Here is a 26,382-nt window from a genome sequence, read left to right on the forward strand (position 1 = left end):
CAGGAGTTTCACATCACTGATGTGTGGACATCATATCAAGGAGTCTCTGAAGGGCTATTTCATCCAAAATTCTTGTACATTATCAGACTGTGTAAGAAATATATTCTAAAGAAGATATTTGGATTCTTTGACAATTAAATCATTTTTGTTTTCCCTGTGTATTTGTACTATCTAACATACTGTCTCAGAATCCCACTCATAGCATGCATATGGATGCAGGGTTTAGTCAGAGGAAACTGATCTGATTATAGAAACTTACTTTGGCTGTGAGCACAAGTTAAAAGTGTTAGAAGAAAGCTGAACTATAACACTGGATACTTTGGCTGAAAGTTGTTGCACACTGTGGGGAGTGCATTCACTGCTCTTTAAGAGCCAACAGAAGCTGGGAAAGGCTGCCGATGACATCAGATGACACACAAGGTAACAACCACAGCGCTATGCATCACGCAAGATCTTCCATATGGGGCAATTTGGGAATGACAGTAAAAATATTCCTAAAGAGACTAAGATTTCTGAGGCAGCCAATTCCAGAGCTGTGTCACCTCCTTCGGGAAGACTTCCCGATAACATCTAATATGCTTAAGGCACTGCCACTGGCCCTCATAGTCAACTCACAATTTTCATGGGTTTTCTTCCTTTCACACTTTCCGAAGGGACAACTGCAGTGGCAGTTACTTTGATGTCGATAAATAAAACAAGATGGTCCAGCAGACCAAAAACTGTCATCCGTTTGTTACTAATCTACAGGAGTGATGTGAGGAGGGAACCCAATCCTGCAGATCTATTGGCTTTCCCAGAGGCAATGACCCTCAATGGTACTTATGCTGTCATTCAGTCCATGTGCACAATGCTGTGCCCTACATGAAGCAAAAAATAATTTACTCTCTCAATGTCCGGATGAAATGTAACCACCAACCGAATCAAGCAGGCCAGCGATTGCTTGCCCAGGAGCTGCCATGATGATTTAATTTAAATCTTAAGCCAGACATCTGCACCACCATTAGTTGAAATGGATGGACTCGGGAGGGATGTCTCCTGGGAGACCAGGTCTACCCTCTGCAGTCATGGCTCACGTCCGCCTTACAATAACTGCAGATAGAAGCAAAGCACGGATACAACAAAGCTCAAACTACAAGCAGAATTATCAAACGTACCATTGGGATCCCGAAGCAACCATTCACATGACTTGGTGGAAAAGTGATGCCTCCTTTCTTCCCCCGAAACACCCATGTTCACTAACTGTGCATCTTTCACAGGTGCCTCAACATGCAGGTCAATGACCAGAATGGCAAGTCCTGGGAGAGCGAGAGTGTGAAAATGTCAATAAGGAATGAGCTGCAAAACCACCTTCAGACACTGCTTTCAGATGTCTTCCAATCTGTGCCACAGCTACACAATGTCTTAAAGCTACGCACATCTGTGAAGTAACCATGTCCAAGTCACCTTCTCCTACACTTTCTTGCTCAATTCTTCCAACACTATCTATCGATGTCTTATCCTGTATTCCTGCTTCAATGCACCTAACGACAAATAAATACTCAGCACAAACTTTGAGATGAAGTGTTAGGCATTTATTGCATCCATTGCAGTGTATGTGGATATTGCCTGCCTGAGTTGTCACAGTATTGCCTCAACAGCAACGCCCAGGCTGTAGAATCTGATTCACTACAGCATTTCCCACAACCCTTGTTTTGCAAAGCAGTGACACACAATACATTTCTCCAGGGCAAAAATCATTGTGTTCATGTTTAGAATATGTTGTGGTACAATTACATTGTTCATCAGTTTCACTTGGTTAGATTACCAGCAGTCCTGATAATAGATAATTCATACAGCAACTGTTCGCATTTATATAGAGCCTTTAGCGTAGAAAAATACCATAGGTACAATTATTGATTAACAAGAATTGATACATATGCATATATGTAAATTAAGTTCAATTGATCCACCAGAATCACATTAAAGCACAGTATAGAGTAAAAGTACAAAATATCACATCAATAGCATCAATCGTTGTTCCTCTCACTGATTCTGCAGCACACGTGGTTCCAGTAAGTTTATGTAACACGCTCCCACACCTGTCCTCCTGCAGTAACTGCTCCTCTGCTGCAGCTTCTTCCAGATCATGTTCCTCTCCCTCCTCCCATCCAGCTGGAACTGACATGTCTGCCAGTGTTCTGACCCTGAGCTTCAGTCACTTTCCTGATCAATCAGTTGATTGCATAATGACTGGCGGTGGTGATTCCACCATTGGGTGTCTGGAAGGTATGGCTGCTTTCGTTACTCTGCCTTCTACTGGTAAGGTGGTTGCCACTGGCGATTGTCCCTGTAGGACACAGGAGGGCGCAGACCCCAGTCACAGAGTCTGTGGCCGGTCAGAACCTCATAAGGCACCGCTCAATGGACTTGGAGTAGCTGTGTATTGTTGTCCACCATTTGCGCGGAGGTGATTGGTTGTCGCAGTGGTACTACCCCTCTACCCTGGTAACTCCCACACTACCATCTCCGAGATCTGCTCCTCTCCAGTCAAACACTGATGATCAAGCACCAATGCTGCTTAGTAGCAAAAGTGCAATTACTGGCCTTTCGCAGCATTACTCAAATTTCTTTATATCTCTCAACTGAATGCCAAAGGTGAACAGATTTCCCACCATTCCCTTCCCCAGAATTTTCCTGTTCATGGCTCTCAGCTGTTTACCCCTGTGAGAAAGACAGGGAATAGGAAAGTAAAATATTTTCAGGCACCTTTCTTCTACACACTGATTTCTACACCACCACTACAAAACTTGTCCACCCAACAAAAGATCTGTCCCCATGTCCCCCGCTGTCAGATACGCTGATATAAAGGGGCTGAGCCAATTGTGTCAAACCAATTAAGAACTTTGAAGTGTAGTCACTGTTGTAAAGTAGGAGAACGAGCGAGGGATGGTTTGTATGAGGATATCTGTCTGAGGGGGACTATATGAGGGGCGGTCTGGAGGAGGGGCGGTCTGGAGGAGGGATTGTGTTTGAGGGATTGTCTATAGGAATGGTGGTCTGTATACTCATTGCTGGGCTGCAGGCTGGTCCTGGCCCCTCTTCTCTGCGGTCTCATTATCTGCTGCTACTGCTTCTCAGGCAAAACAAGGTCTAAAGGAATTGCAGAGAATTCTTCCATTTTCAGGCAGACAGTGTTTGGTGCAGCGATGATTCTAAAGGCTGAGTCTGTAGGGATGTACGGTAAAGGTCATGAAAGGTTTTCATAGTATTGAAAAATGGACTTGCCTCTTCATAAGTACCTGTATTGTGTGTGACCTGCACTGGCAGTAAGACTGTTCGGCTGACTTAATCACCGATTGGGAATACAACTTGGTGCGAATGACACCCACGTGGGTGGAAACAGGGGCCAATGTGAAAATTACCGACGCTCAGAATATCAGTGGGTTTGTCTCTATTGTAAACCCATGGTCGTCCATTTCAGTAATGATGCTCTTGCTGTGAATCAAACAGGAACATCACAGAGGGGGGGCTGGACATGGGAACTGAATCCATCACAATCACTCGAAGAAAACAAAAAAAGAGATTCCTTGCTATAGACAGGATGGGCCGAATGGCCACCTTCTGTGCTGCAAGATTCCCAGAATCTAGGAACAGGGCAATTTTGCTTGTTTTTGCGTTTAATGAAGGGAATTGTCTATGTGGAGCATGTGTGTGAAATTCCCACCCCTCGATTTCCCTCATTACACCCAGGCAAACCCTTTCAACAAGCACCGTACCAGGAAAACCTTCCCTGAAATGGATGAGGAATATTTCCAGGAATTAATTCAGCAAAAAGGGAATATTGTAGATTGGAATTTCAGCAATGTTCAGGGTTAGGCCCCTTTAATATATTAGCTACAGCATTGACTCACTGGATTGGTGTTTGGTGCAGACCATCTCCATCAGTCCCAAATGCAGCCTTCACCACTCTCTGCGCATTCTCCACAAGATCATCTAGTGCACCACTCAACAGCTTATAGGTCATAAGGAACGATGAACCTGCTCCAAAGATGGAACCAATGACTGGTATGATGTCGAGGGCGAGCTCAAGTGCTGAAATGGTGACAGCAGCGAGACCCCAGGATAGCCTTGTAATTAAATCTGGAGTTATTTCACCCACCAGAGGAGTTTTCACCACTGCTTTCAGAACTTCTACAGGTTTCCCTGCCTTGTTGGCCAGTCTTTGAAGAGAGGCATCATCCAGACCCAGGCATTTACGGAAATGTATTATTCCTCCAATCACTATCGCAATGTCACAAGCAAGAGAGACCCCAGGAACCGGCACTGCTCCCAATGCTCCGGAAAGGGTTGCCAACATCCAGACTAGTTTCCTTAGCTCTAATCTTTTCTTCTCTACAATCTCCACAGTGAGGTTTGGAAGGGCCAGTATGAACACACTTCTCTTTATATTCGGAAGATCATCTTCCAGAGCTTTATTTAACAGAATAAAATCATACAGATTCAGATCAAAGCTTGATATCAGGTAAACAGTGGGTGATGGAATCCCTGCCTCATGCAACTTGCTGACACAGTCATTCCTGATCTTTTCCAGTTCTTCTTCTTCATTAAACTCCCTCCCTTGCTTTTTCATTGAATCAATATCATTGTCAATTTTAGATCGAATGAAGTAGAAATTCTTCCCCAGCCGTTTAATCTCTCTGGCGAGTTTTGCATCATTTTCTTTGAATCGACTGTGTGAGATTATGAAGAAGAAATCGTATCTTTCAAATTTCATATCCCTCAGGTACTTATTGGTTGGGAATTTTGTAGTTCCAATTCCGGGCAGGTCCCAGAAGCAAACATTAGGCAGGCTGGGGTGTTGATATTGGGTTAGCTCCATTGTGGTTTCTGTGTTCCCAATTTCAGCTGCTCCATCATCATTGCTCCGAAGTCCTCTCATAGCATTGATGAAGGTAGATTTCCCTGCACCCGTTTCTCCAGTCACTGCAATGTTAAGCTCTGTACTGTCCAGCTCATTTACCTTCTTCTGTATCAGAGGTGTCACCTTTCCCAGCCCACCCGTTTCATAATCAGACTTCAGTTTGCTGAGCTCCTCCCGATTAAAGAAAGTAGAGTTTGAAGACTGATCCACCTGTTCACTGAAAGCAAACATTTTACATGATGTTTTGCAACAGAATAAAATAACTTTCATTTATACAGCACATTGTCACATTTTCAGGGCATCCCCATACACTTCACATCGAATTAATTACTTTTGAACTGCAATCACTGTTATGTAGTCAAATGTGACAGCTAATTTATGCACAGCAAGGTTCCACAATGAGATGAATGACCAGTTAAATTTTCTTGCATGAAGATAACCACCCTTCCTTTGACTGATGGACCCTTTAGGTCTGGTTCCTGAGGTACCACAGCTAAGGGCAAGCATCTCCTGTCCCTCCAGACAGCAGGGACTGCCCCTTGATCTACTGCCCCAAGCTTCTCCTCACCACTTGCCCTCTCGTCTACTCTCAGTCTGACTAAGCCCTACCGTGGGTGTCTCTTGGCTGGTGTTTGCGAGATGGAGCCCAAACTGAGGGCCCTGGTTCTTGAGCCTGCTCCTCCTGTGCTGAAGAAGAGGAGGTTAACAGGGGTACATGAGCTGCAGAATGGACAGTGCACTCATTACAAGTGACGATATTAAGCACTGGCAATATATTGGATGAAAGACTGCTTTGTAGCAGGAGGAACTGAAGAGACACAATACGAGGAGTTTCCTGACCAACCTGGAGCTGGCTCCTCCCATCCTACTTCTGTGTCTCTCGCTGCTTGCCCCGTGCGACTGTCCAGTGATTCCTCCTCAGAAAGGGTGAGAGGTTGGAGGCTTGTGGTTCCTCCCCTGATGCTACTTCTTTATCTTGGTTGTGTGTGGTTTTCTCCTTCAAGAGGAAAGTGGAGAGTGTTAGTGGCAGCACTTTATTTACCATCAGATAAAGTACAAGGCTGGTGTGAGTAATCATCTTTAATCAGGGTGCAAACAGGTGCAAGAAACTAGAAAACACATGATGGACCTTTTTCACATCTTCACTGAGTCAGACTGTGAGGGAAGGAATGGGATATGCAGGATCTCGTGTTTCCTCATCAATATTTCAGGACAGTAGCACCTGGTGTGGACACACGGAAGGCAAGGTGAGTGGAAATGGAAAACATGGGGCCAGATTTTGCTGAACCAATAACAGTGTCTGAATGACGCTCGGGGTTATTAATGAGCAAATCGGCCAGCAAATTGTAGCGAGGAAGAGATATCCCGTGAATCGCCACAAGTTGCTGGCCGATTTGCCCCACTCTGGCATTAGCTCCGCGAAAATGGCATCTCGTGCTTAACCTCCCCGTGATTCTCATGAAGTTGCTGCAGTTGTACGTTAACTGCCCATTAATAAATTGTAATTAAAAATCAGGAAATGGCTGACTTGCTAAATACTTACTTCGTCTTCACAATAGAGTACCAGAGATACGTTGAAAAGTAAATCAAGGGGAGGAACTTACTAGGCTTAATATAAAAGTTTTTAAAAATGGTAATGGGGAAAATAATGAGAGGAAATTATCAGCCTATTAGTCTAACATCTGTTGTGAGGAAGGTCCTAGAATCTATTATTAGGGACAGAGTGACTGAGCACTTGGACAAACATGAGCTAATCAGAGAGCCAGCATGAATCCGTAGAGGGCAAGTCATGTCTAACAAAACTAGTTGAATTTTTTGATGAGGTAACTAACCTGGTACATAAGGGCGTCTTTATGGATGTTATTTAAATGGACTTCCAGAAGGCATTTGACAAGGTTCCACAGAAGAGCCTGCTAACAAAAGTGAGAACACATGGAATTGGAGACAACCTGTTGCCATGGGTAGGGAATTGGTGAGGAGGTAGGAGACAGAGAGTAGGAATAATGGGGATGTACTCCAATTGGCAGAATGTGACTAGTAGGTAGTGGTGTCCCCCAGGAATCTGTACTGGGATCTCAGCTTGTAAGAGTCATGAAAGTTTAAGAAAGGAAATACTTTAAAATATTGGTTAAATAGTATAATAGTTAATTTACCTGACTGACTTACTGTATTGAGAAACCCCCTCTTTTCTTGTTACAATAGTATAGGCTGAGTGACCCTTTATTCTTGCTACAATGGTACAGTCCTTAAGCTTGTCACATGGTATCCAGCCATTTTACAGCTCAAGCACCACGAGGCTGGAGAAGGCAGAAGCTTTGAGGGCTGGAGCAATACAGTTTTTGACCGTGTGCGTTTAAACGTGTTTTGCTTTGTAATTCTGTTTGTAAGGTGTTACAGTAAACAGTTTAAAGATAAAGTTATGGTTTGGAACGTTTTATTTTGACACGCGTCTACTCGTTGCTAAAGCCTCAAAGCTCAGTGGCTGCATGTTTGGAAATTACGAAGCGCCACTACATTAGTCAAAAACTAGCTCCCTAAGAAGGAAAGGACGGAATTGTCAGCGAACGTATATACATGAATGGTCACGGAGCCAGACGACAATATAAGAAAGCGAAGGTACAGTGACTGTTACTTGCCTTGTTCATTCTATTGAGAAGCTAAATAAGAGCTGCGGGTAAAATGGCCAAGGCCTTATGGAGCCGTGAGGAGCTTCCCCCAGCCAGAAGGATTGTTGGCCAAAAGAGGGAAGTAAAGCTCACCCCAAAGGCAATGGAAGAGAAGTTACATAGAAGCATAGGTGCAAGGAGGGCTAAATTAGCTCAGATAACTGGAAAAATGAAGATAATTGATTGTCTCATGGAAGATAATGCTAATATTAAGAAAGTTGAAGACATAATGCATTATGATTTCTCCAAGTTGCATGAAGAATTTAATGTACTCAATGAAGATGTATTAGCACTTCTGTCTGAAGAAGAGGGAAACGCTGATCAGCACAACTGGTTTGATCTTAAATCATCCAGCATTAAGGACTATGTCAAGGCCACAGAACAGTGGATGTTAAAGATTCGTCAAGATGCTGATACAGCAGAGAAAGATAAAGGGGACGATGAAGTCGGACCAGATGATAGCATTTCAGAGACTTCAGCCAGACTGAGCAAAAATCGAAAAGAAGGTAGCTCTGTTTCTGGACACAGGTCAGTCGCTTCTACCACATGCTCGTCGCGACGCATGAGAGAGGAGGTTGAATGGGCAGCGTTGATGGCGCGCGCAGCATCTTTAGTGGAGAAGCAAGCTCCTGAACGGGAAGAGGCCCAACTGCAGGCCCAAGAGGCCCAACTGGAGGCAAAGAACAGCTGGAGCTAAAAACAGCTATTGCGGTCTCAGATGCCAAGTTGAGTGTGTATGAAGATTATGAAGGCTCACAGGATGGCATGAACGAATACTGCCAGTCAATGTTGTCACACAGAGTTGGATCCAGGGCACCTTCAAGAGTTAAGAGAGTCTGAAGGCCATCTCCTGACATTACAGCGTGGAAGAGAGGCCTCTCTACTAACAGGAGCATGTGATGCTACCCCAGACGTCAGACGGTCTAGACTAGACCCTGCTGATGACCACCAGAGGCCTGAAGACACAGGGAGAAGCCTATACCGAGTGATGCAACGTCAGAACGAAATTAGAGATGCTTGTAAAACAACAGAATCTGTTTTGACTCCCTCAAAGAGACATACCAGTGTTCCAAGGCAACCCACTCGAGTATAAGCCCTTCATCAGATCCTTCGAACAAGCCACTGACTCCAAAACAGAGAGCAGCAGTGATAAGTTGTACTACCTGGGACAGTACACCAGTGGTAAACCACAAGACCTGGTCAGAAGCTGTGAACACATGAGACCGGACCGGGGATACATAGAAGCCAGGAAGTTGCTGCAGGAGCACTATGGTAACGAGCTGAAGATTGCCTTTTCAATATATGCAGTGGCTATCAAGTGGCCACAGATCAGGTCGGAGGACGGGGAGGCATTGAACACATATGTTCTTTTTCTCATAGGATGTCGCAACACCATGGAGGATGTTTAATTCATGGAAGAGATGGACAATCCTACGACTATGAGAATCATCATCTCTAAGCTTCCTTACAGGATGAGAGAACAATGGAGAAGAGCAGCCTTTGAGATAATGGAGAGACGGAAAAGTAGAGCCAGGTTTGCAGACTTAGCGAATTTCATAGACAAACAGGCTAAAATTGCTTTGGACCCATTGTTTAGAAACATCCAGGATGTCAGCCCAACTACTGATGGAAGAGTGAAAGCCAAGCCTGCTGAATCAAAGACTTTCAGGAAAGGTGGTTCCAGGGGAAGCAGCTTTGCAACTATCGTCACTCAGGCTGGGGAAGAAGTCTCAGAACTCATCTCCCAAAAAGAGCAGCACAGTGACACCTGCTAATGCCTTTCAGAAGCCATGTTTATTCTGCCAGAAGAATCATACATTGGATTTCTGCAGTGACAGCAAAGCACAGCCACATAAAGACAGAATCAAATTTCTGAAGTACAATGGCCTATGTTTTGGATGTCTCTCTCAGGGGCACCCGAGTAGAAACTGTAAGCAAAGAACAACATGCAGAAAGTGCACTCGGAAACATCCCAGTCTGCTGCATATCCACAAAGAACAAGTCTCTAAGAAGAGTGAAGAAAACAATACAGATGAGAAGGTTGTTTCAAGTGCTCTGGTGTCGCTAGAACCAGAGACTTGTGGATTCACTGGGGCTGGTGACAGTGATTGTATTCTTGCCATCGTACCTGTAAAGATCAAGTCTAAGGGGAGTGAGAAGTTTGTGGAGACTTACGCCTTCATGGATCCAGGTAGTTCAGCAACGTTCTGCACAGAATCACTCATGCGACAGCTGAACGTTAGAGGCAGAAGAACAGAAATCCTATTACACACCATGGGTCATGAGAAGTCAATGCAAAGTTATATCCTGTCAGTATGTGGACTTGAAGAGAAGGACTTCATAGACCTGCCTAATGTTTTCACAGAGGGAGATTCCTGTTAAAATAGGGAACTTAGCCCTGCAGAAGGATGTGGAGAGATGGCCTTACCTGGAAAAGGTGCGTCTCCCATATATTGAAGCAGAAATTGGCCTATTAATTGGAACCAATGCCTACAAAACTATGGAGCCATGGCAGGTGATAAACAGCAAGGATGACGGACCCTACAGAGTCAGGACAGCCCTTGGATGGGTAGTCAATGGACCGGTAAGGAGAGATGATGGCAACAAGTCGAACAAGGAGCAACGACAAAATGTAACAGTTAATCGTATCTCTATCGCAAGCATTGAAGAGCTGTTGATACAGCAGTTCAACGCAGACTTTTCAGAATGCAGCTGTGAGGAAAAGACAGAGATGTCACAAGAAGACCATCAGTTCGTGGATTTGATGACAAGGTCTACACAGTTCATTGGTGGCCACTATCACATTGCGGTCTTCTCAGTGGCAAACCAAAGATGCCAAACAATCGCTGCATAGCAGGGCAGCGCGCCATCAGTCTAAAGAGACAGCTGAACAAGAACCCCGACTTTCACGAAGACTACAAAGGCTTCATGAGAAACATCATAGCGAAAGGCTATGCTGTAAAAGTGCCCGAGGAACAGTTGAACAGAGACGATGGAAGGGTCTGGTACATTCCTCATCACGGTGTGCATCACCCAAAGAAGAAAAAGATCCGTGTAGTGTTTGACTGCACCACCTCATTCAGAGGAACTTCACTGAATGACCAGCTGCTTCAAGGTCCTGATCTTACTAATACCCTCATTGGCGTCTTGACGAGGTTTAGACAAGAGCTCGTTGCCATGATGGCAGATATAGAATCAATGTTCTACCAAGTCAGAGTCCCTGATGAAGATGCTGATCTTCTGCGTTTCCTTTGGTGGCCAGATGGCGATGTTAGTCAAGCTATGGTGGAATGTAGAATGGCTGAACACTTGTTCGGAGCCACATCATCTCCCAGCTGTGCAAGTTACGCTCTCAGAAAAACTGAAGATGGCAAAGGCAAAGCACCATCAGAGGCTGTGGAGATAATCTTCAGAAACTTTTACGTCGATGACTGTCTGAAGTCCGTGTCAACAGAAGGCGATGCCATTGCACTGTCAAGAGACCTTAGAACTCTGTGTTCGAATGGAGGATTTCATCTGACTAAGTGGATAAGCAACAGCAGAGCAGTTCTAGCTTCTATCCCAGAAAAGGAAAGGGCCACTGAAGTCAAAGATCTGGACCTGAGCCACGATGTCCTTCCTATCGAGAGAGCTCTTGGTGTACAATGGTGCATTGAGTCAGACACGTTCAACTTCAGAATAATGGTGAATGAAAGACCATCCACAAGACGAGGGATTCTCTCCGTGGTCAGTTCCATCTACGACCCTCTTGGATTCCTGGCACCACTCATTCTGCCGGTGAAGCTGATCCTATGAGAGCTGTGTAGAGACAAGAGAGGTTGGGATGAAGATATCCCAGAAAGTCAAGCTCAGAGATGGCTCAGATGGTTGACAGATTTGCAACAACTTTCTAGCTTCAATGTCAGCAGATGCATCAGGCCTGTGAGTTTTGGAGTTACAAAGACGGCTCAACTACATCATTTCTCGGACGTCAGTGAGGACGGCTATGGCACGGCTACTTACCTCTTGCTGACAAATCAAAAGGGCCAGAAACATTGTTCCTTCCTCATGGGGAAATCCAGGGTGGCTCCGCTGAAGCAGGTCACCATCCCGAGACTGGAGTGGATGGCAGCGGTTGTTGCAGTTAAAGTTGACAAGGTGATGCGGAAAGAGTTACAGCTCCCACTAGAAGAATCTGTCTTCTGGACGGATAGCACGACGGTGCTGAAGTATATAGAGAATGAGAAGATACGCTTCAAGACCTTTGTAGCAAACAGAATCTCATCCATTAGAGAAGCTACACAACCATCTCAATGGAGGTATGTAAACACCTCATTAAACCCAGGAGATCAAGCCTCACGAGGATTGAAGGCTGAAAACTTCATGAGGAGTGAAACTTGGATACAAGGCCCAAGTTATCTGCTGGAAACAGAGAGATCATGGCCAGAAAGACCAGATATGCCAAGTCAGATTGCTGAAGAAGACGTCGAAGAGATCAGTCACAGCAAATCTCATAACTACGAAAGAGAACTTTGACAGTGAACAAGCTTGTTAACCATTTCTCAGGATGGCACCAGTTGAGGAAAGCAGTTGCATGGTTTCTAAGGTTGAAAGAGTTGCTGCTACACCTGAGCGGTAAGAGAAAAGAGTATCGAGCCACTATCCATCAGTCTGAAAGTAACCCTGATAAGCAGAGAATGCTTCTACAGCAATATATGCACCAGCACAAGACCACATTGGGTAAGAATTCATTGACCGTGGAGGATTTGGCCAAGGCTGAGATGGAGATAGTTTGCTTCAGTCAAAGACAAAGATATCCAGAAGAAATCGAAGCTTTACAGCGAAATACTCCAATCAAGAAAGGTAGTCATATCTACAAGCTGGACCCTACACTGTAAGACGGAGTACTGAGGGTGGGAGGGCGACTAAACAAATCTGCTATGCCAGAGGAGGCCAAGCATCCTGCTATCCTTTCTAAGGACCTCCGGGTTGCTACTCTCATTCTTCAGCATATACACCAGAGTATTGGACACAGTGGGAGGAACCACGTGCTTGCGAAGCTAAGACAAAGATACTGGATTCCAGGAGCTAATTCTGTAATAAGAAAAATACTCTCTGAATGCATTGTTTGCAGATGGTTACACGACCCTGGAAAGACCGATCACAAAGCTCTGCCTGCTACAAGAAGCAGCGTGAAGGGTTCCTGAACAAAAAAAGGTGGACATTTATATTGTAAATATGTTGAACTCATTAGTTTATGACTCTTAAGAATGTTTGAGTAATTGATATGCTTCATGTGCCTAGTCAATTAGGGGCCAGAATGTAAGAGTCATGAAAGTTTAAGAAAGAAAATACTTTAAAATATTGGTTAAATAGTATAATACTGTTAATTTACCTGACTGACTTACTGTATTGAGAAACCCCCTCTTTTCTTGTTACAATAGTATAGGCTGAGTGACCCTTTATTCTTGCTACAATGGTACAGTCCTTAAGCTTGTCACATGGTATCCAGCCATTTTACAGCTCAAGCACCACGAGGCTGGAGAAGGCAGAAGCTTTGAGGGCTGGAGCAATACAGTTTTTGACCGTGTGCGTTTAAACGTGTTTTGCTTTGTAATTCTGTTTGTAAGGTGTTACAGTAAACAGTTTAAAGATAAAGTTATGGTTTGGAACGTTTTATTTTGACACGCGTCTACTCGTTGCTAAAGCCTCAAAGCTCAGTGGCTGCATGTTTGGAAATTACAAAGCGCCACTACACAGCTTTTTACTATATTTATAAATTACTTAGATGAAGGAAAAAAAAGAGAGCCATATATCCAAGTTTGCTAATGACACCAAGTTAGATGGTAGTAAATAGTGTAGATGGGAAAAGAAAGTTACAAAGGGACATCGATAGATTAGATGAGTGGGCAAAACCTATGGCTGGAATTTTACCGGCGCTAAGAGTGCACGTTTGAAGGCAGGTCAGATGTCAAAATGGAAATAATTGACAGCGGGTCGGGAGCCTACTGTTAACCCGCCTACACGTCAGTTTCCCAAGTGCCGGGTCTATCTGCGCTTTACAGACCCGACACCAAGCGGCGAGGGAGCCAATTGACATCATTAAGAGCTTGTTAAAAGGTACTTAAACAGCATTTTACCGTGTACTTACCATTTTTCCAGCTTTTCCCAAAGTTCCTGGCACTCGGCTATCACGTCAGGTAAGTAGGTCAGGTTTTCAATGAATAGTTGACAGCTGCAAAAGTGGTATAAAAGCTACCATTTCACAGCTGTTCACTTTCCAATCTTAGAAGCTGGAGCCTTCAGGATTTGGAAGACACTTTTCAGTTTTATGCATGTTGGAAGTGTTTGGAGTAAACTCTCTATCCACTGTCACCTCCTTGGAACAAGCTCTCTCACCATTAACAGATCACCTTCTGTCATCTCAACTTCAGCTGCCATCTATTCCAGCAGCATCGGTGCCCTTGAAAAAATCTCACCTTGGTCCTCAGAATCCCACCATGATCATCCCCAACACCAGCATCACCAACCTTCTCCGCAATCACCTGATGCTACACAGGGCGCAGGGATTCAGCACCTGACCACATTGCTGCCCGAGAGGCCAGGGATAGCCTCACCATGGCCAGATTTACTTCACTTGGCGCTGTACACCCTGGCTGCCACATGATGCGCCAGGTTGGCACCACCCCCACACCAACATCATAAAGCATCCCTACAATGTCCAAACCATTCCTTTCACACATCACCATTGCGGGGGGGTACCGTTATGTCTCACCATTCACTGTAATTCACTAAGCCACTTCCAAAGGTGCACCCAAATCTGTCCAAGAAAGCAAAGTGTTGAAAATAAAGATTTCAATGTTTGACAGCATATTAACAGAAACTTCACATGAACATTGGCTAAAACACACAAGTGCCTACCCTTGTGTGTTGCTAGTTGGTATGATTAGACTAGGATGAGGGTGAGTGTGAGGAGTGGCTAGTGAGATGGGGAAGTGATAATGTAGATAGAGAGGGCTGGGTGGAGGATCAAGGTAAGTTGGTGTGAGTAAGGATGTGCAGGAGCAGGGTAGGGAAGGCAGAATGATGGGGTTGTGATGAGAGGCACAGCAGGATAAGGTTGAGTGTGACTTTGCAGTAATGTTTCACGATCTATTGAGATCATTGAAAGGTTTGCGCCACTGCAGCCAGGTCCTCCTGACAACATCCCTACTTGTGCTCTCCTGTGCAATGTGCAACCAGGCTGTGTTGGTCTCCTGGGGAGGTCTCTTCCACCCATTGAAATGGAAGAGAACCTCCTTGCGTGCTGTGACTCCCTCCATAAGCAAATGGAGGGAGTCATGGGAGAGCCTGGGCACAGCCGTGCCCCTCTGTGCAGTGCTTGTCACTGTTTGCACCTCAATGCTGTAGAACACTGACAGCACAAATGTCAAAGTAAATTTGCGCATGGTCCCTTTAAGGAAACCGGTTGATTAAACGTCATCAAATGATATCATCAGACCGGTTTCCTTCATTTGGCCGGCAAATACACTGGGCAGGCTTAACAATCCCAATCTGGGGAAAATCATGTCAGAGGCCAGGATGGAGACAGGAGCGGGGCCGGGACCTGCCACCGACGTCGTCCGCCATGGACCCGCTGCGATAGGTATACCCACTCATAGGCCACGATTTTCCCTATCAGGAAAGGATGAACAGGCTGGGTCTCTTTTCACTTGAAAAAAGGCTGAGGGGGGTGACCTAATAGAGGTCTTTAAAATTATAAAAGGTTTTGATAGAGAAGATACAGAGAGTGTGTCCACTTGTGGGGAAGAGTATAACGAGAGGCCATCAATATAAGATAGTCACCAAGAGATCCAACAGGGAATTCAGGAGAAACTTCTTTACCCAGAGTGGCGAGAATGTGGAGCTCACTACCACAGGGAGTGGTTGAAGCGAATAGTATAGATGCATTTAAGGGAAAGCTAGTTAAGCATATGAGGGAGAAGGGAATAGAGGGTTAAGTTGATAGTTAGATGAACTATCCAGTGGAGCATAAACGCCGGCATGGACTGGTTGGGCCGAATGGCCTGTTTCTGTGCCGTATATCCTATGTAATACAATGGCAGCTGGCGTTCAAAGTGGGGACAAGTGAGGTCATCCACTTTGGAACTAAGGAAGACAGATCAGAATATTTTCTAAATGGTTAGAAGCTAGGACCTGTATAGAAGCAGAGAGATTTACATAGTTACAGTTATACAGAGTCTACAGCACAGAAATAGGCCATTCAGCCCAACCTGTCCATGCCGGTGTTTATGCTCCACTTGAGCCTCCTCCCAGCCTTCCTCATCTAATCTATCAGCATATCCTTCTAATCCATTCTCCCTCAAGTGCTTATCTATTTTCCCCTTATATGCATCTATGCTATTTGCCTCAACTACACCTTGTGGTAGCGAGATCCACATTCTTACCACTCTTTGGGTGAAGAAGTTTCTCCTGAATTCCCTATTGGATTTATTATCTTATATTTATAACCTCTAATTTTGGTCTCCCCACAAGTGGAAACATTTTCTCTGCATCTACCCTATCAAATCATTTCATAATATTAAACCCCTCTGTTAGGTCACCCCTCAGCATTCTCATTTTTAGAGAATAGAGCCCCAGCCTGTTCAGCCTTTCCTGCTAAGTATTTCCTCTCAGTTCTGGTATCATCTTTGTAAATCATTTTTTCCACCTTCTAATATGGAGACCATGGGGTCGATTTTCCTGGAGCCGTCAGGCGGGGTTTCAGACGTGGGGGGAATCCCGAATTTGGGGGTCCCGACACCATCCCGCCCAAAACCCCGCCCCACGCAAGTTTCAGGGGCGGCGGGTACCCGCCCCGCACTGGGACCCGCCGAAACCAGGCAGGAAGGGATTAGTGCCAATTAACTGCCTGTTAACAGGTAGTTAACAGGCAGTTTTTAGCCTAATCCCTATTTTGAGGGGTTTCGTGTGGGATTCCCGACAGCTCCAAACCACGCCAGGTTAGAGCAGGCGGGCCGTCGGGTTGAAGGAGTTGGAGGGGTCGTGATGTCGGTGCTCAGGTGAGTGATGGGTGCATGAGTGCAAAGGTAAGTGTGTTTGGTGTGGCTAAAGTGTGTAAAGAACTTTTACATACCTGTACTTACCTTAACAGCCTTTCTTCCTGTAGCCGTCGGGAGCCCATCACTCAGCCGGCACTTAAAGCTGAACGGCTGCGATCTGTGAAAAGTGACAGCCTTCAGCTTTGAGTGCTGCTGAGAGTTCTAACTGAGTCTGTGCAGAAGGACTCATGTTAGAACTCAGACTGTCAGTGTTTCACAGCTTCAAACAGCTGTGAAACACTGATATTTCATCTGTCAAGAACTCGACAGATGAAATTGCAGTCTGTGACATCACCTGTTGCCAGGTGATTGGCCTGCTGAGCCCGCTAGGCGGGCTCAACAAGGTCAATCAAGGGAAAATCACGCAGATTGGCCGGACATCGAAGTAGGCGGGTCTAAAACCCGGAAGTTGTAGTCCCGCCTTCTTTCCGACAGCTTCAGGAAAATCGACCCCCATGACTGTGCACAGTACTCCAAGTGTGGTCTAACCAAGGTTCGATACAAGTTTAACATAACTTCTTTGCTTTTCAATTCTATCCCTCTAGAAATGAACCTTGGAGCTTGATTTGTTTTTTTATTTGGCTTTATTAACCTACATTGCTACTTTTAGTGATCTGTGTATCCGTACACCTAGATCCCATTGCACCTCTACGCCATTCAGACTTATTATCCAAGCAGTATGCCGCCTCCTTATTCTTTCTACTAAAATGCACCACCTCACACTTACATAAGAACATAAGAATTATGAGCAGCAGTGGGCCATTGGGCCTCTCGAGCCTGCTCCACCATTCAATAAGATCATGGCTGATCTTCGACCTCAACTCCACTTTCCCGTCCGATCCCCATATCCCTTGATTCCCCTAGAGTCCAAAAATCTATCTATCTCAGCCTTGAATATACTCAATGACTCAGCATCCACAGCCCTCTGGGGCAGAGAATTCCAAAGATTCACAACTATCTGAGTGAAGAAATTCCTCCTCATCTCAGTCTTAAATGGCCGACCCCTTATCCTGAGACTGTGCCCCCTAGTTCTAGACTCTCCAGCCAGGGGAAACAACCTCTAACTTCTACCCTGTCCATCCCTCTCAGTACATTATATGTCTCAATGAGATTACCTCTCATTTCTTCTAAACCCCAGAGAGTATAGGCCCAATCTACTCAATCTCTCCTCATTAGGACAACCCTCTGATCCCAGGAATCAATCTAGTGAACCTTTGCTACACCACCTCCAAGTCAATTATGTCCTTCCTCAGATAAGACCAAAGTACTCCAGGTGTGGTTTCACCAAAGCCCTCTACAATTGTAGTAAGACTTGCTTACTCTCCAACCTCCTTGCAATAATGGCCAACATGCCATTTGCCTTCCTAATCACTTGCTGTACCTGAATGCTAACTTTGTGTTTCCTGTACAAGGACATCCAAATCGCTCTGAACACCAACATTTAATAGTTTCTCACCATTTAAAAAATATTCTGTTTTTCTATTCTTCCTAACAAATTGATTAACCTCACATTATACTCCATCTGCCACCTTATTGCCCACTCACTTAACCTGTCTATATCCCGTTGCAGGCTCTTTGTGTCTTCCTCACAGCTTACTTTCCCACCTAGCTTTGTATCATCAGCAAACTTGGATACATTGCACTCGGTCCCGTCATGTAAGTCATTAATATAGATTGTAAATAGCTGAGGCCCAAGCACTGATCCTTGTGGCACCCCACTAGTTACAGCCTGCCAACCGGAAAATTACCCATTTATCCCTAACTCTCTCTTTTCTGTCTGTTAACCAATCCTCTATCCTTGCTAATATATTATCCCCAACCCCATGAGTCCGTATCTTGCGTAGCAACCTTTTATGTGGCACCTTATCGAATGCCTTTTGGAAATCCAAATATACTACATCCCCCTGGTTCCCCTTTATCTACCCTCAAAAATATCTTATATATCCTCAAAAACTCTAATAAATTTGTTAAACACAATTTCCCGTTCATAAAAGCATGTTGACTCTGCCTAATCATATTATGATTTTCTAAGTGCCCTCTTACCACTTCCTTAATAATGGATTCCAGCATTATCCTGACGTCAGGCTAACTGGCCTGTAGCTCCCCGTTTTCTCTCTTCCCTCCTTGCTTGAATAATGGGATTACATTTGCTACCTTCCAATCCACTGAGACTGTTCTAGAATCCGGGGAACTTTGGAAGATCACACCAATGCATCCACTATCTCTGCATGTAGGCCACCAGGTCCAGGGGATTTGTTGGCTTTTAGTCCCATTAGTTTCTCAAGTACTTTTTCCCTACTGATATTAATTAAGTTAAGTTCCTCATTCTCTTTAGCCCCTTGGTTCCTCACGAATTTTGGTATCTTTTTGTGTCATTTACTGTGAAGACAGATACAAAATATTTATTTAAAGTCTCTGCCATTTCCTTATTCCCCATTATAATTTCACCTGTCTCAACCTCTCAGGGGCCAACACATACTTTTGCTACTCTCTTCCTTTTTACATACTTGTAGAAGATCTTACAATCTGTTTTTATATTTCTTGCCAGTTTTCTCTCATTCTATTGCCTCCCTTTTTATCAATTTTTTGGTCATCCTGAGGATATAGAATGCAAAAATAGGGTAACAACTCGCTTCGCATGGCCAAGGACCCTGTCAATCTAAAATGGAGGATCCTGTCAGCCTAAAATGGTGGTGCAATGTCGACATCGCTGAGTCACTTGCATATTGTAAGAGATGATCATGTTAACTCGGGAAAAGCTAAACTGATCTGTGGCTGCGAATATGGCTGGCACCCACAATGTCACACCTTGCTGGTGGAAACAGTGTAGGGTGGAGTGCAGAGGATATACAGACAATAGGCGATCAGAAAACACATTACCATTATTGCAAACGCATTACCATACTGATTAGGTGATCGTGAAACCATTACCCGCATATTTCCTAAACTATAAACCATTCAGTGAAATGTGACTTCTTTATTTCAAACTGCCAGGCCAGGAAATCAATTTAAATGTGTACGTGCCCAGCTCAGGATTGGTGCAGACTGTAAGATGTGTTAATGTCTTCTCAAAAGCAAGTATAATAATGTGGTACTCTGTATGAAAGATTACTTGCTCTGGTGGAACCTGTCGAGACTCTGCTGGAGTCAGAACTGTGCTGTATCAGAGTAAGTCTCCCGGGACAACAGAATAAAACAACTGTTGAACTCAACCAGTATTCGACTCAGTGTTTGTACTGAACCAGATTGAGGGCAAAAGAATCCGTTTCAACAATCCTTTGCTGGTTTCTACAGCTCTCCCAATCCTCAGACATACTACTATTCTTCGCAACATTATAAGCCTCTTCTTTAATTCTAATACTATCCTTAACTTCATTAGTTAGCCATGGATGGATCACTTTTCCCTTGGAGTTTTTATTTCTCAATTCATTGAGAATATTTCTTCAAATGTCTGCCACTCCTTATTTACCATCAAACCATTTACATTAATTTTCCAAACTATCTTAGCCAACTCGCCCCTTATACCTATGTAATTAGCTTTATTTAAATTTAAGACTCTCATTTTGGATTTAAGTATTTCACTCTCACACTCAGTGAAATTCTATCATATTATGATCAGTCTTCCCTAGGGGATCTTTACTATGAGATACTAAATAACCCTGTCTCATTACACAATACAATACAAGACAAGATCTTGGATGATATTCAGGCTTGGGCTGATAAGTGGCAAGTAACATTCGTGCCACACAAGTGCCCAGCAATGACCATCTCCAAAAAGAGAGTCTAACCACCTCCCCTTGACATTCAACGGCATTACCATCGCCAAATCCCCCACCATCAACGTCCTGGGGGTAATCATTGACCAGAAACTTAACTGGACCAGCCACTTAAATACTGTGGCAACAAGAGCAGGTCAGAGGCTGGATATTCTGCAGTGAGTGTCTCACCTCCTGACTCCCTAAAGACTTTCTACTGTCTACAAGGCACAAGTCAGGAGTGTGATGGAATACACTCCACTTGCCTGGATAAGTGCAGCTCCAACAACACTCAAGAAGCGCGACACCATCCGGGACAAAGCAGCCTGCTTGATTGGCACCTCATCCACCATCTTAAACATTCACTCCCTCCACCACTGGCGCACTGTGGCTGCAGTGTGTACCATCCAGAAGATGCACTGCAACAACTCGTCAAGGCTTCTTCAGCAGCACCTCCCAAACCCGCGACCTCTACCGCCTAGAAGCACAAGGGCAGCAAGTGCATGGGAACACCATCACTGGCAAGTTCCCCTCCAAGTTACACAGCATCCTGACTTGGAAATATATCGCCGTTCCTTCATCGACGCTGGGTCAAAATCCTGGTACTCCCTCCCTAACAGCACTGTTATAGTACCTTCACCATACTGACTGCAGCGGTTCAAGGCCGCGGCTCACCATTACCTTCTCAAAGGCAATTAGTGATGGACATTAAATGTTAGCCTTGCCAGCGATGCCCACATCCCATGAACACATTTTTAAAAATAGCCTGTTCCCTGACGTATTGTTCTAGGAAACTGTCTCCAATGCATTCCATGAACTCGTGCTCCAGACTACCTTTGCCAAATTGATTTGCCCAGTCTAAATGAAGATTAAGTCCCCCATGATTATATTACCTTTGTTACAAGCTCGATATTGAAATTAATTAGCCATTTACACACCCATTCTGCAAGTTTCTTAGAGGGCTAAATTCGGTTGATTTGCGCCTCCTGTTAGCGCCCTAAAAGGGCGTTAACAGGGCGCAAATCAACTAGCGCCTGGGCAGGGTGCCGCTAACGCCTCCAGCAAAATTCAATGGGAGGTTAGCGGCAGAGCTAACCGTTAAGCCCTGCACCGCCGGCGATGACGTCAGCACCCCGCTCACGCCCCGGCTGTAATATTGAGTGGTGCCCCCCGACTTACCACCAGACGCTATGTCCGCCGGGGTCAGGGGGGCCTACCTATGGCCGGGGCAGCGCTAGTTAAAGGGGAGGTGGCAGGCGGCCATTTTTGTTGCTGGCCGCCTGCCAGCACCTGCCCCCGTCGCTGTCCCTGGCCCCCATGAAACCCCCCCGCGGGGTGCCGGCTACTCTCCGTGAGCCCGGCACTTCTTGAGTGCCGGGTGCGTTTGCTGGCACTCCCGATCCCTGGGGGCCCAGCTGGGCGCCGGGACACGCTGCGCCAGGCCCCTTCCCTTTAAGAAGGGGAGGAAGGCCTGCAGTACCGTGGCGCAATTCTGGCTCGCAGCGCCCCAAGAGGGACACAAGGCGCTTCTAGTAGCGCCCCTCCTCCCTCTTGGGGCGCTACCTGGGAAAATCGGCTGCAGGGGCACTAACTTTTTTGGGGCGCTAAAATTAGCACCCCAGCAAAGGTAGAGCCCGAATATTTACCCCTTAATGCCTTGTTGTATTTTGTCACATTCTTCCTCAGTATTAACTGTACCATCCAATGTGGTGCCATCTGCAAGTTGGTAGGTTTGAGGGTCCAAGTACAGAAACTATTAGAATTTAGTGGACAGGTACAAAAAATCATTTCAAAAGCTAATGGAATGTCAGCCTTTATCTCAAGAAGGCTGGAATACAAAGGGTGGAAGTTATGCTCCAGCTTTAGAGCTCTGGTTAGACCCCATTTAGAGAACTGTGTCAGTTCTGGGCACCGCACCTCAGGAAGGATATACTGGCCTTGGAGGGGGTGCAGTGCAAATACAGCAGAATAATACTGGGGCTAAAAGGGTTAAATTATGAGGACAGGTTGCATAGACCAGGTTTGTATTCCCTTGAGTATAGAAGATTAAGGGGTGATCCAATTGAGGTGTTTAAAATGATTAAAGAATATGATAGGGTAGATAGAGAGAAACTACTTCCTCTGGTGTCCAGAACAAGGGATCATAACCTTAAAGTTAGAGCTAGGTCGTTCAGGGGTGATGTCCGGCAGCACGTCTTCACACAAACGGTAGTGGATATCAGGAACTCCCTCCCCCAAAAAGCTGTTGATGCTAGATCAATTGTAAATAGCAAAACTGAGCTTGATACATTTTTGTTAGGCAAGGGTATTAAGTGTTACAGAACCAAGCCGGCTGGATGTAGTTAAGATATAGATCAGCTACAATCTAATTGAATGGCGGAACAGGCTTGAAGGGCTGAATGACCTATTCCTGTTCCCATGTAAACTCATCACAGAAAGTTAAGTCTAATAAGTAACATAAGAACATAAGAAATAGGAGCAGGAGTAGGCCAATCGGCCCCTCGAGCCTGCTCCGCCATTCAATAAGATCATGGCTGATCTGATCCTAACCGCCAATCCACTATGACAGGACTATCTCCTAAATCTAACAGAATTAGACACACGAAATAGGAGCAGGATCAGGCTACACGGCCCCTGGGCCCGCTCCGCTACCCACAGGGCCATGACCGATCCGAACCTAGACTCATGTCCAAATTCCTGCCCGCTCCCCGTAACCCTTAATTCCCTTTACTTCTAGGAAACTGTCTATTTCTGTTTTAAATTTATGTAATGATGTAGCTTCTACAGCTTTTTGGGGCAGCATATTCCATGGACCTACCACCCTCTGAGTGAAGTAGTTCCTCCTCATCTCAGTTTTGAAAGAGCAGCCCCTTATTCTAAGACTATGCCCCCTAGTTCTAGTTTCACCCATCATCGGGAACATCTTCCCCACATCCACCCGATCCAACCCCTTCACAATCTTATATGTTTCAATAAGATCGCCTCTCATTCTTCTGAACTCCAATGAGTAGAGTCCCAATCTACTCAACCTCTCCTCATATGTCCATCCCCTCATCCCCGGGATTAACCGAGTGAACCTTCTTTGTACTGACTCGAGAGCAAGTATGTCCTTTCTTAAGTATGGACACCAAAACTGTACGCAGTATTCCAGGTGTGGTCTCACCAATACCTTGTACAACTGAAGCAATACCTCCCTATTTTTATATTCTATCCCCCTAGCAATGAAAGCCAACATTCCATTGGCCTTCTTAATCACTTGCTGCACCTGCATACTAACCTTTTGAGTTTCGTGCACCAGGACCCCCAGATCCCTTTGTACTTCAGTACTTTCCAGTTTCTTGCCATTAAGATAATAACTTGCTCTACGATTTTTCCTGCCAAAGTGCATAACCTCACACTTTCCAGTATTGTATTCCATCTGCCAAATCTCTGCCCACTTACTTAGCCTGTCTATGTCCCCTTGCAGGTTTTTTATGTCCTCCTCACTCACTACTTTCCCTCCCATCTTAGTATCATCTGCAAACTTTGATATGTTACACTCGGTCCCCTCCTCCAAATCGTTAATATAGATTGTAAAGAGTTGGGGACCCAGCACTGACCCCTGCGGAACACCACTAGTTACTGATTGCCAGTCTGCGAATGAACCATTTATCCCAACTCTCTGCCTTCTGTTAGATAGCCAATCCTCTATCCATGCCAGAATATTACCCCCAATCCCGTGATTTTTTATCTTAAGCAATAATCTTTTGTGTGGCACCTTGTCAAATGCCTTTTGGAAGTCTAAATACACTACGTCCACTGGTTCCCCTTTATCCACCCTATATGTTACTTCCTCAAAGAACTCCAGCAAATTTGTCAAACATGACTTCCCCTTCATAAAACCATGCTGACTTTGTCCTATTAAATTATGATTATCCAAATGTCCTGTTACTGTCTCCTTAATAATGGACTCCAAAATTTTACCTACCACAGATGTTAGGCTAACCGGTCTATAGTTTCCAGCCTTCTGTCTACTGCCCTTTTTAAATAAGGGTGTTACATTAGCAGTTTTCCAGTCTGCCGGGACCTTTGCCAAGTCCAGGGAGTTTGGGAAAATTATTACCAATGCATCCACAATCCCTACCGCCACTTCCCTCAAGACCCTAAGATGCAAGCCATCAGGTCCAGGTGATTTATCCGCCTCGAGTCCCATTATTTTACCGAGTACCACTACCTTAGTGATTTTGATCGTGTTTAGCTCCTCCCCCCCTTTAGCCCCCTGTTTGTCCAGTGTTGGGATATTCTTAGTGTCTTCTACTGTAAAGACTGATATAAAATATTCATTCAGTGTTTTTGCCATCTCCATATTTCCCACCATTAATTTCCCGGTCTCATCCTCTAAGGGACCAACATTTACTTTAGCCACCCTTTTTCTTATTATATAACTATAAAAACTCTTACTATCTGTTTTTATATTTTTTGCTAATTTACTTTCATAATCTATCTTCCCTTTCTTAATCAATCTTTTTGTTATTTTTTGCTGTCTTTTAAAGTTTTCCCAATCCTCTATCCTCCCACTAGATTTGGCTACCTTAGATGCCCTTGTTTTTAGTCGAATACTATCCTTAATTTCTTTACTTAGCCACGGATGGCTGTCTTTTCTTTTACACCCTTTTCTTCTCAGTGGAATATATTTTTTTTGGAAGTTGTAAAATAACTCCTTAAATGTACACCACTGATCATGTATCGTCTTACCCTTTAATCTATTTTCCCAATCCACTCTACTCAATTCCGCTCTCATACCTTCATAGTCTCCTTTATTCAAGCTTCGCACGCTTGTTTGAGATCCAACCTTCTCACCCTCTAATTGAATATGGAATTCAACCATGTTATGGTCACTCATTCCAAGGGGATCCTTTACTAGGACATTTTTAATTAATCCCATCTCGTTACACAGGACCAGATCTAAGGTTGCTTGCCCCCTGGTCGGTTCAGTTACATACTGCTCAAGAAACCCATCCCTAATACACTCAATGAACTCATCCTCAAGGCAGCCCTGCCCAATTTGATTTGTGTAAGTAACCTTTTAACGATGTGATAATTGTTAAAGACTGCCAATCAACCTCTCGCCCAGAAAGTGAGCAATAATATGTGGAGTCTCATTCCTTCTGGTTGGAAATAGTATGAAGAGATTTTTAAAATGCTGAAAAAAAATTAAAACTTCTTACTTCTCCTTTGTCTCTTTTTTCTCTCTTAATTCAATTTTTCGTCCCCTCTCTATTTCTTTCTGTCCCTGATTTGACATTGAATTCACACACTCTAATTCACCCTCCTTCTCAGTTCTTCCTCTGTTTATTTCTCAATCCGTAAATCTCATTGGTTAAGGAGATACACGGTTTGCCCCATGGTTCACCAAGGTCTCAGATGTTCTGTTGCCCTCGCTATGCCGTTATCAGCTCGCACCTCCAGTAACATTGTGGGTAAAACATTTTAAAACCTAAATTGTGCATGAACAACTCTAACTAATGGGGCAAGCTGGGAGATGCCCCACTCCAGCAAAATCTAACCCATGCTTTTCAGTTTGGTTCAGTTCAATTCCTGACTCGACTCTCTTACCTTGGCTCCCCTCATGAGGTCATTAAATTTCTTCTGGCATTGAGTTGCTGACTGAGAGTTGCTGAACAGGGTTTGCTTTCACTGCCAAGGGCACGTCCAGTGACTGGACTATGCTTTTCATGTGAATCCTGACCTCAATTTCTAAGGGCTGGATTTTGTCAATGGGAAGGTTTTGGAGGTGGGACTGCTGCTTGTCGGCTTTCAATCCCGCCTCCATCAGCTTCTGGCCAGCCAGCAGGATTTTCCCCTGATTGACCTTGTTAAGCCAGTCTAGCAGGCTCTGCAGGCCAATTAAGGGGAAGTTACTGACTGAGCATGCCAACGTCTGACGTGCCATCTGTCAAGATTTCTTGAAAGAAGAAATGTCAGCTGTCAAACACTGACAT

General features: G+C 44.7%; 1 protein-coding gene across 1 annotated transcript in view; it reads right to left on the reverse strand.

Annotated features, from left to right (window-relative positions):
• Positions 1 to 1,549: 1,549 nt before the first annotated feature.
• The window catches only part of LOC147124912 (interferon-inducible GTPase 5-like), a 29,806-nt gene continuing 4,973 nt past the window's right edge, over positions 1,550 to 26,382 (reverse strand). The window contains exons 2-3 of the mRNA XM_085994700.1: positions 5,745 to 5,897; positions 1,550 to 5,117 (exon numbers count right to left, since the gene is read on the reverse strand). Coding sequence (XP_085850826.1) covers positions 3,887 to 5,117; positions 5,745 to 5,764 — 1,251 coding nt within the window. The 5' untranslated portion in view covers positions 5,765 to 5,897 and the 3' untranslated portion in view covers positions 1,550 to 3,886. The remainder of the gene's footprint in view (positions 5,118 to 5,744; positions 5,898 to 26,382) is intronic.

Source organism: Somniosus microcephalus, chromosome 1, assembly GCF_052327205.1.
Source record: "Somniosus microcephalus isolate GS21.2 chromosome 1, FLI_Smic_1.0, whole genome shotgun sequence".
NCBI classification, from domain to species: domain Eukaryota; kingdom Metazoa; phylum Chordata; class Chondrichthyes; order Squaliformes; family Somniosidae; genus Somniosus; species Somniosus microcephalus.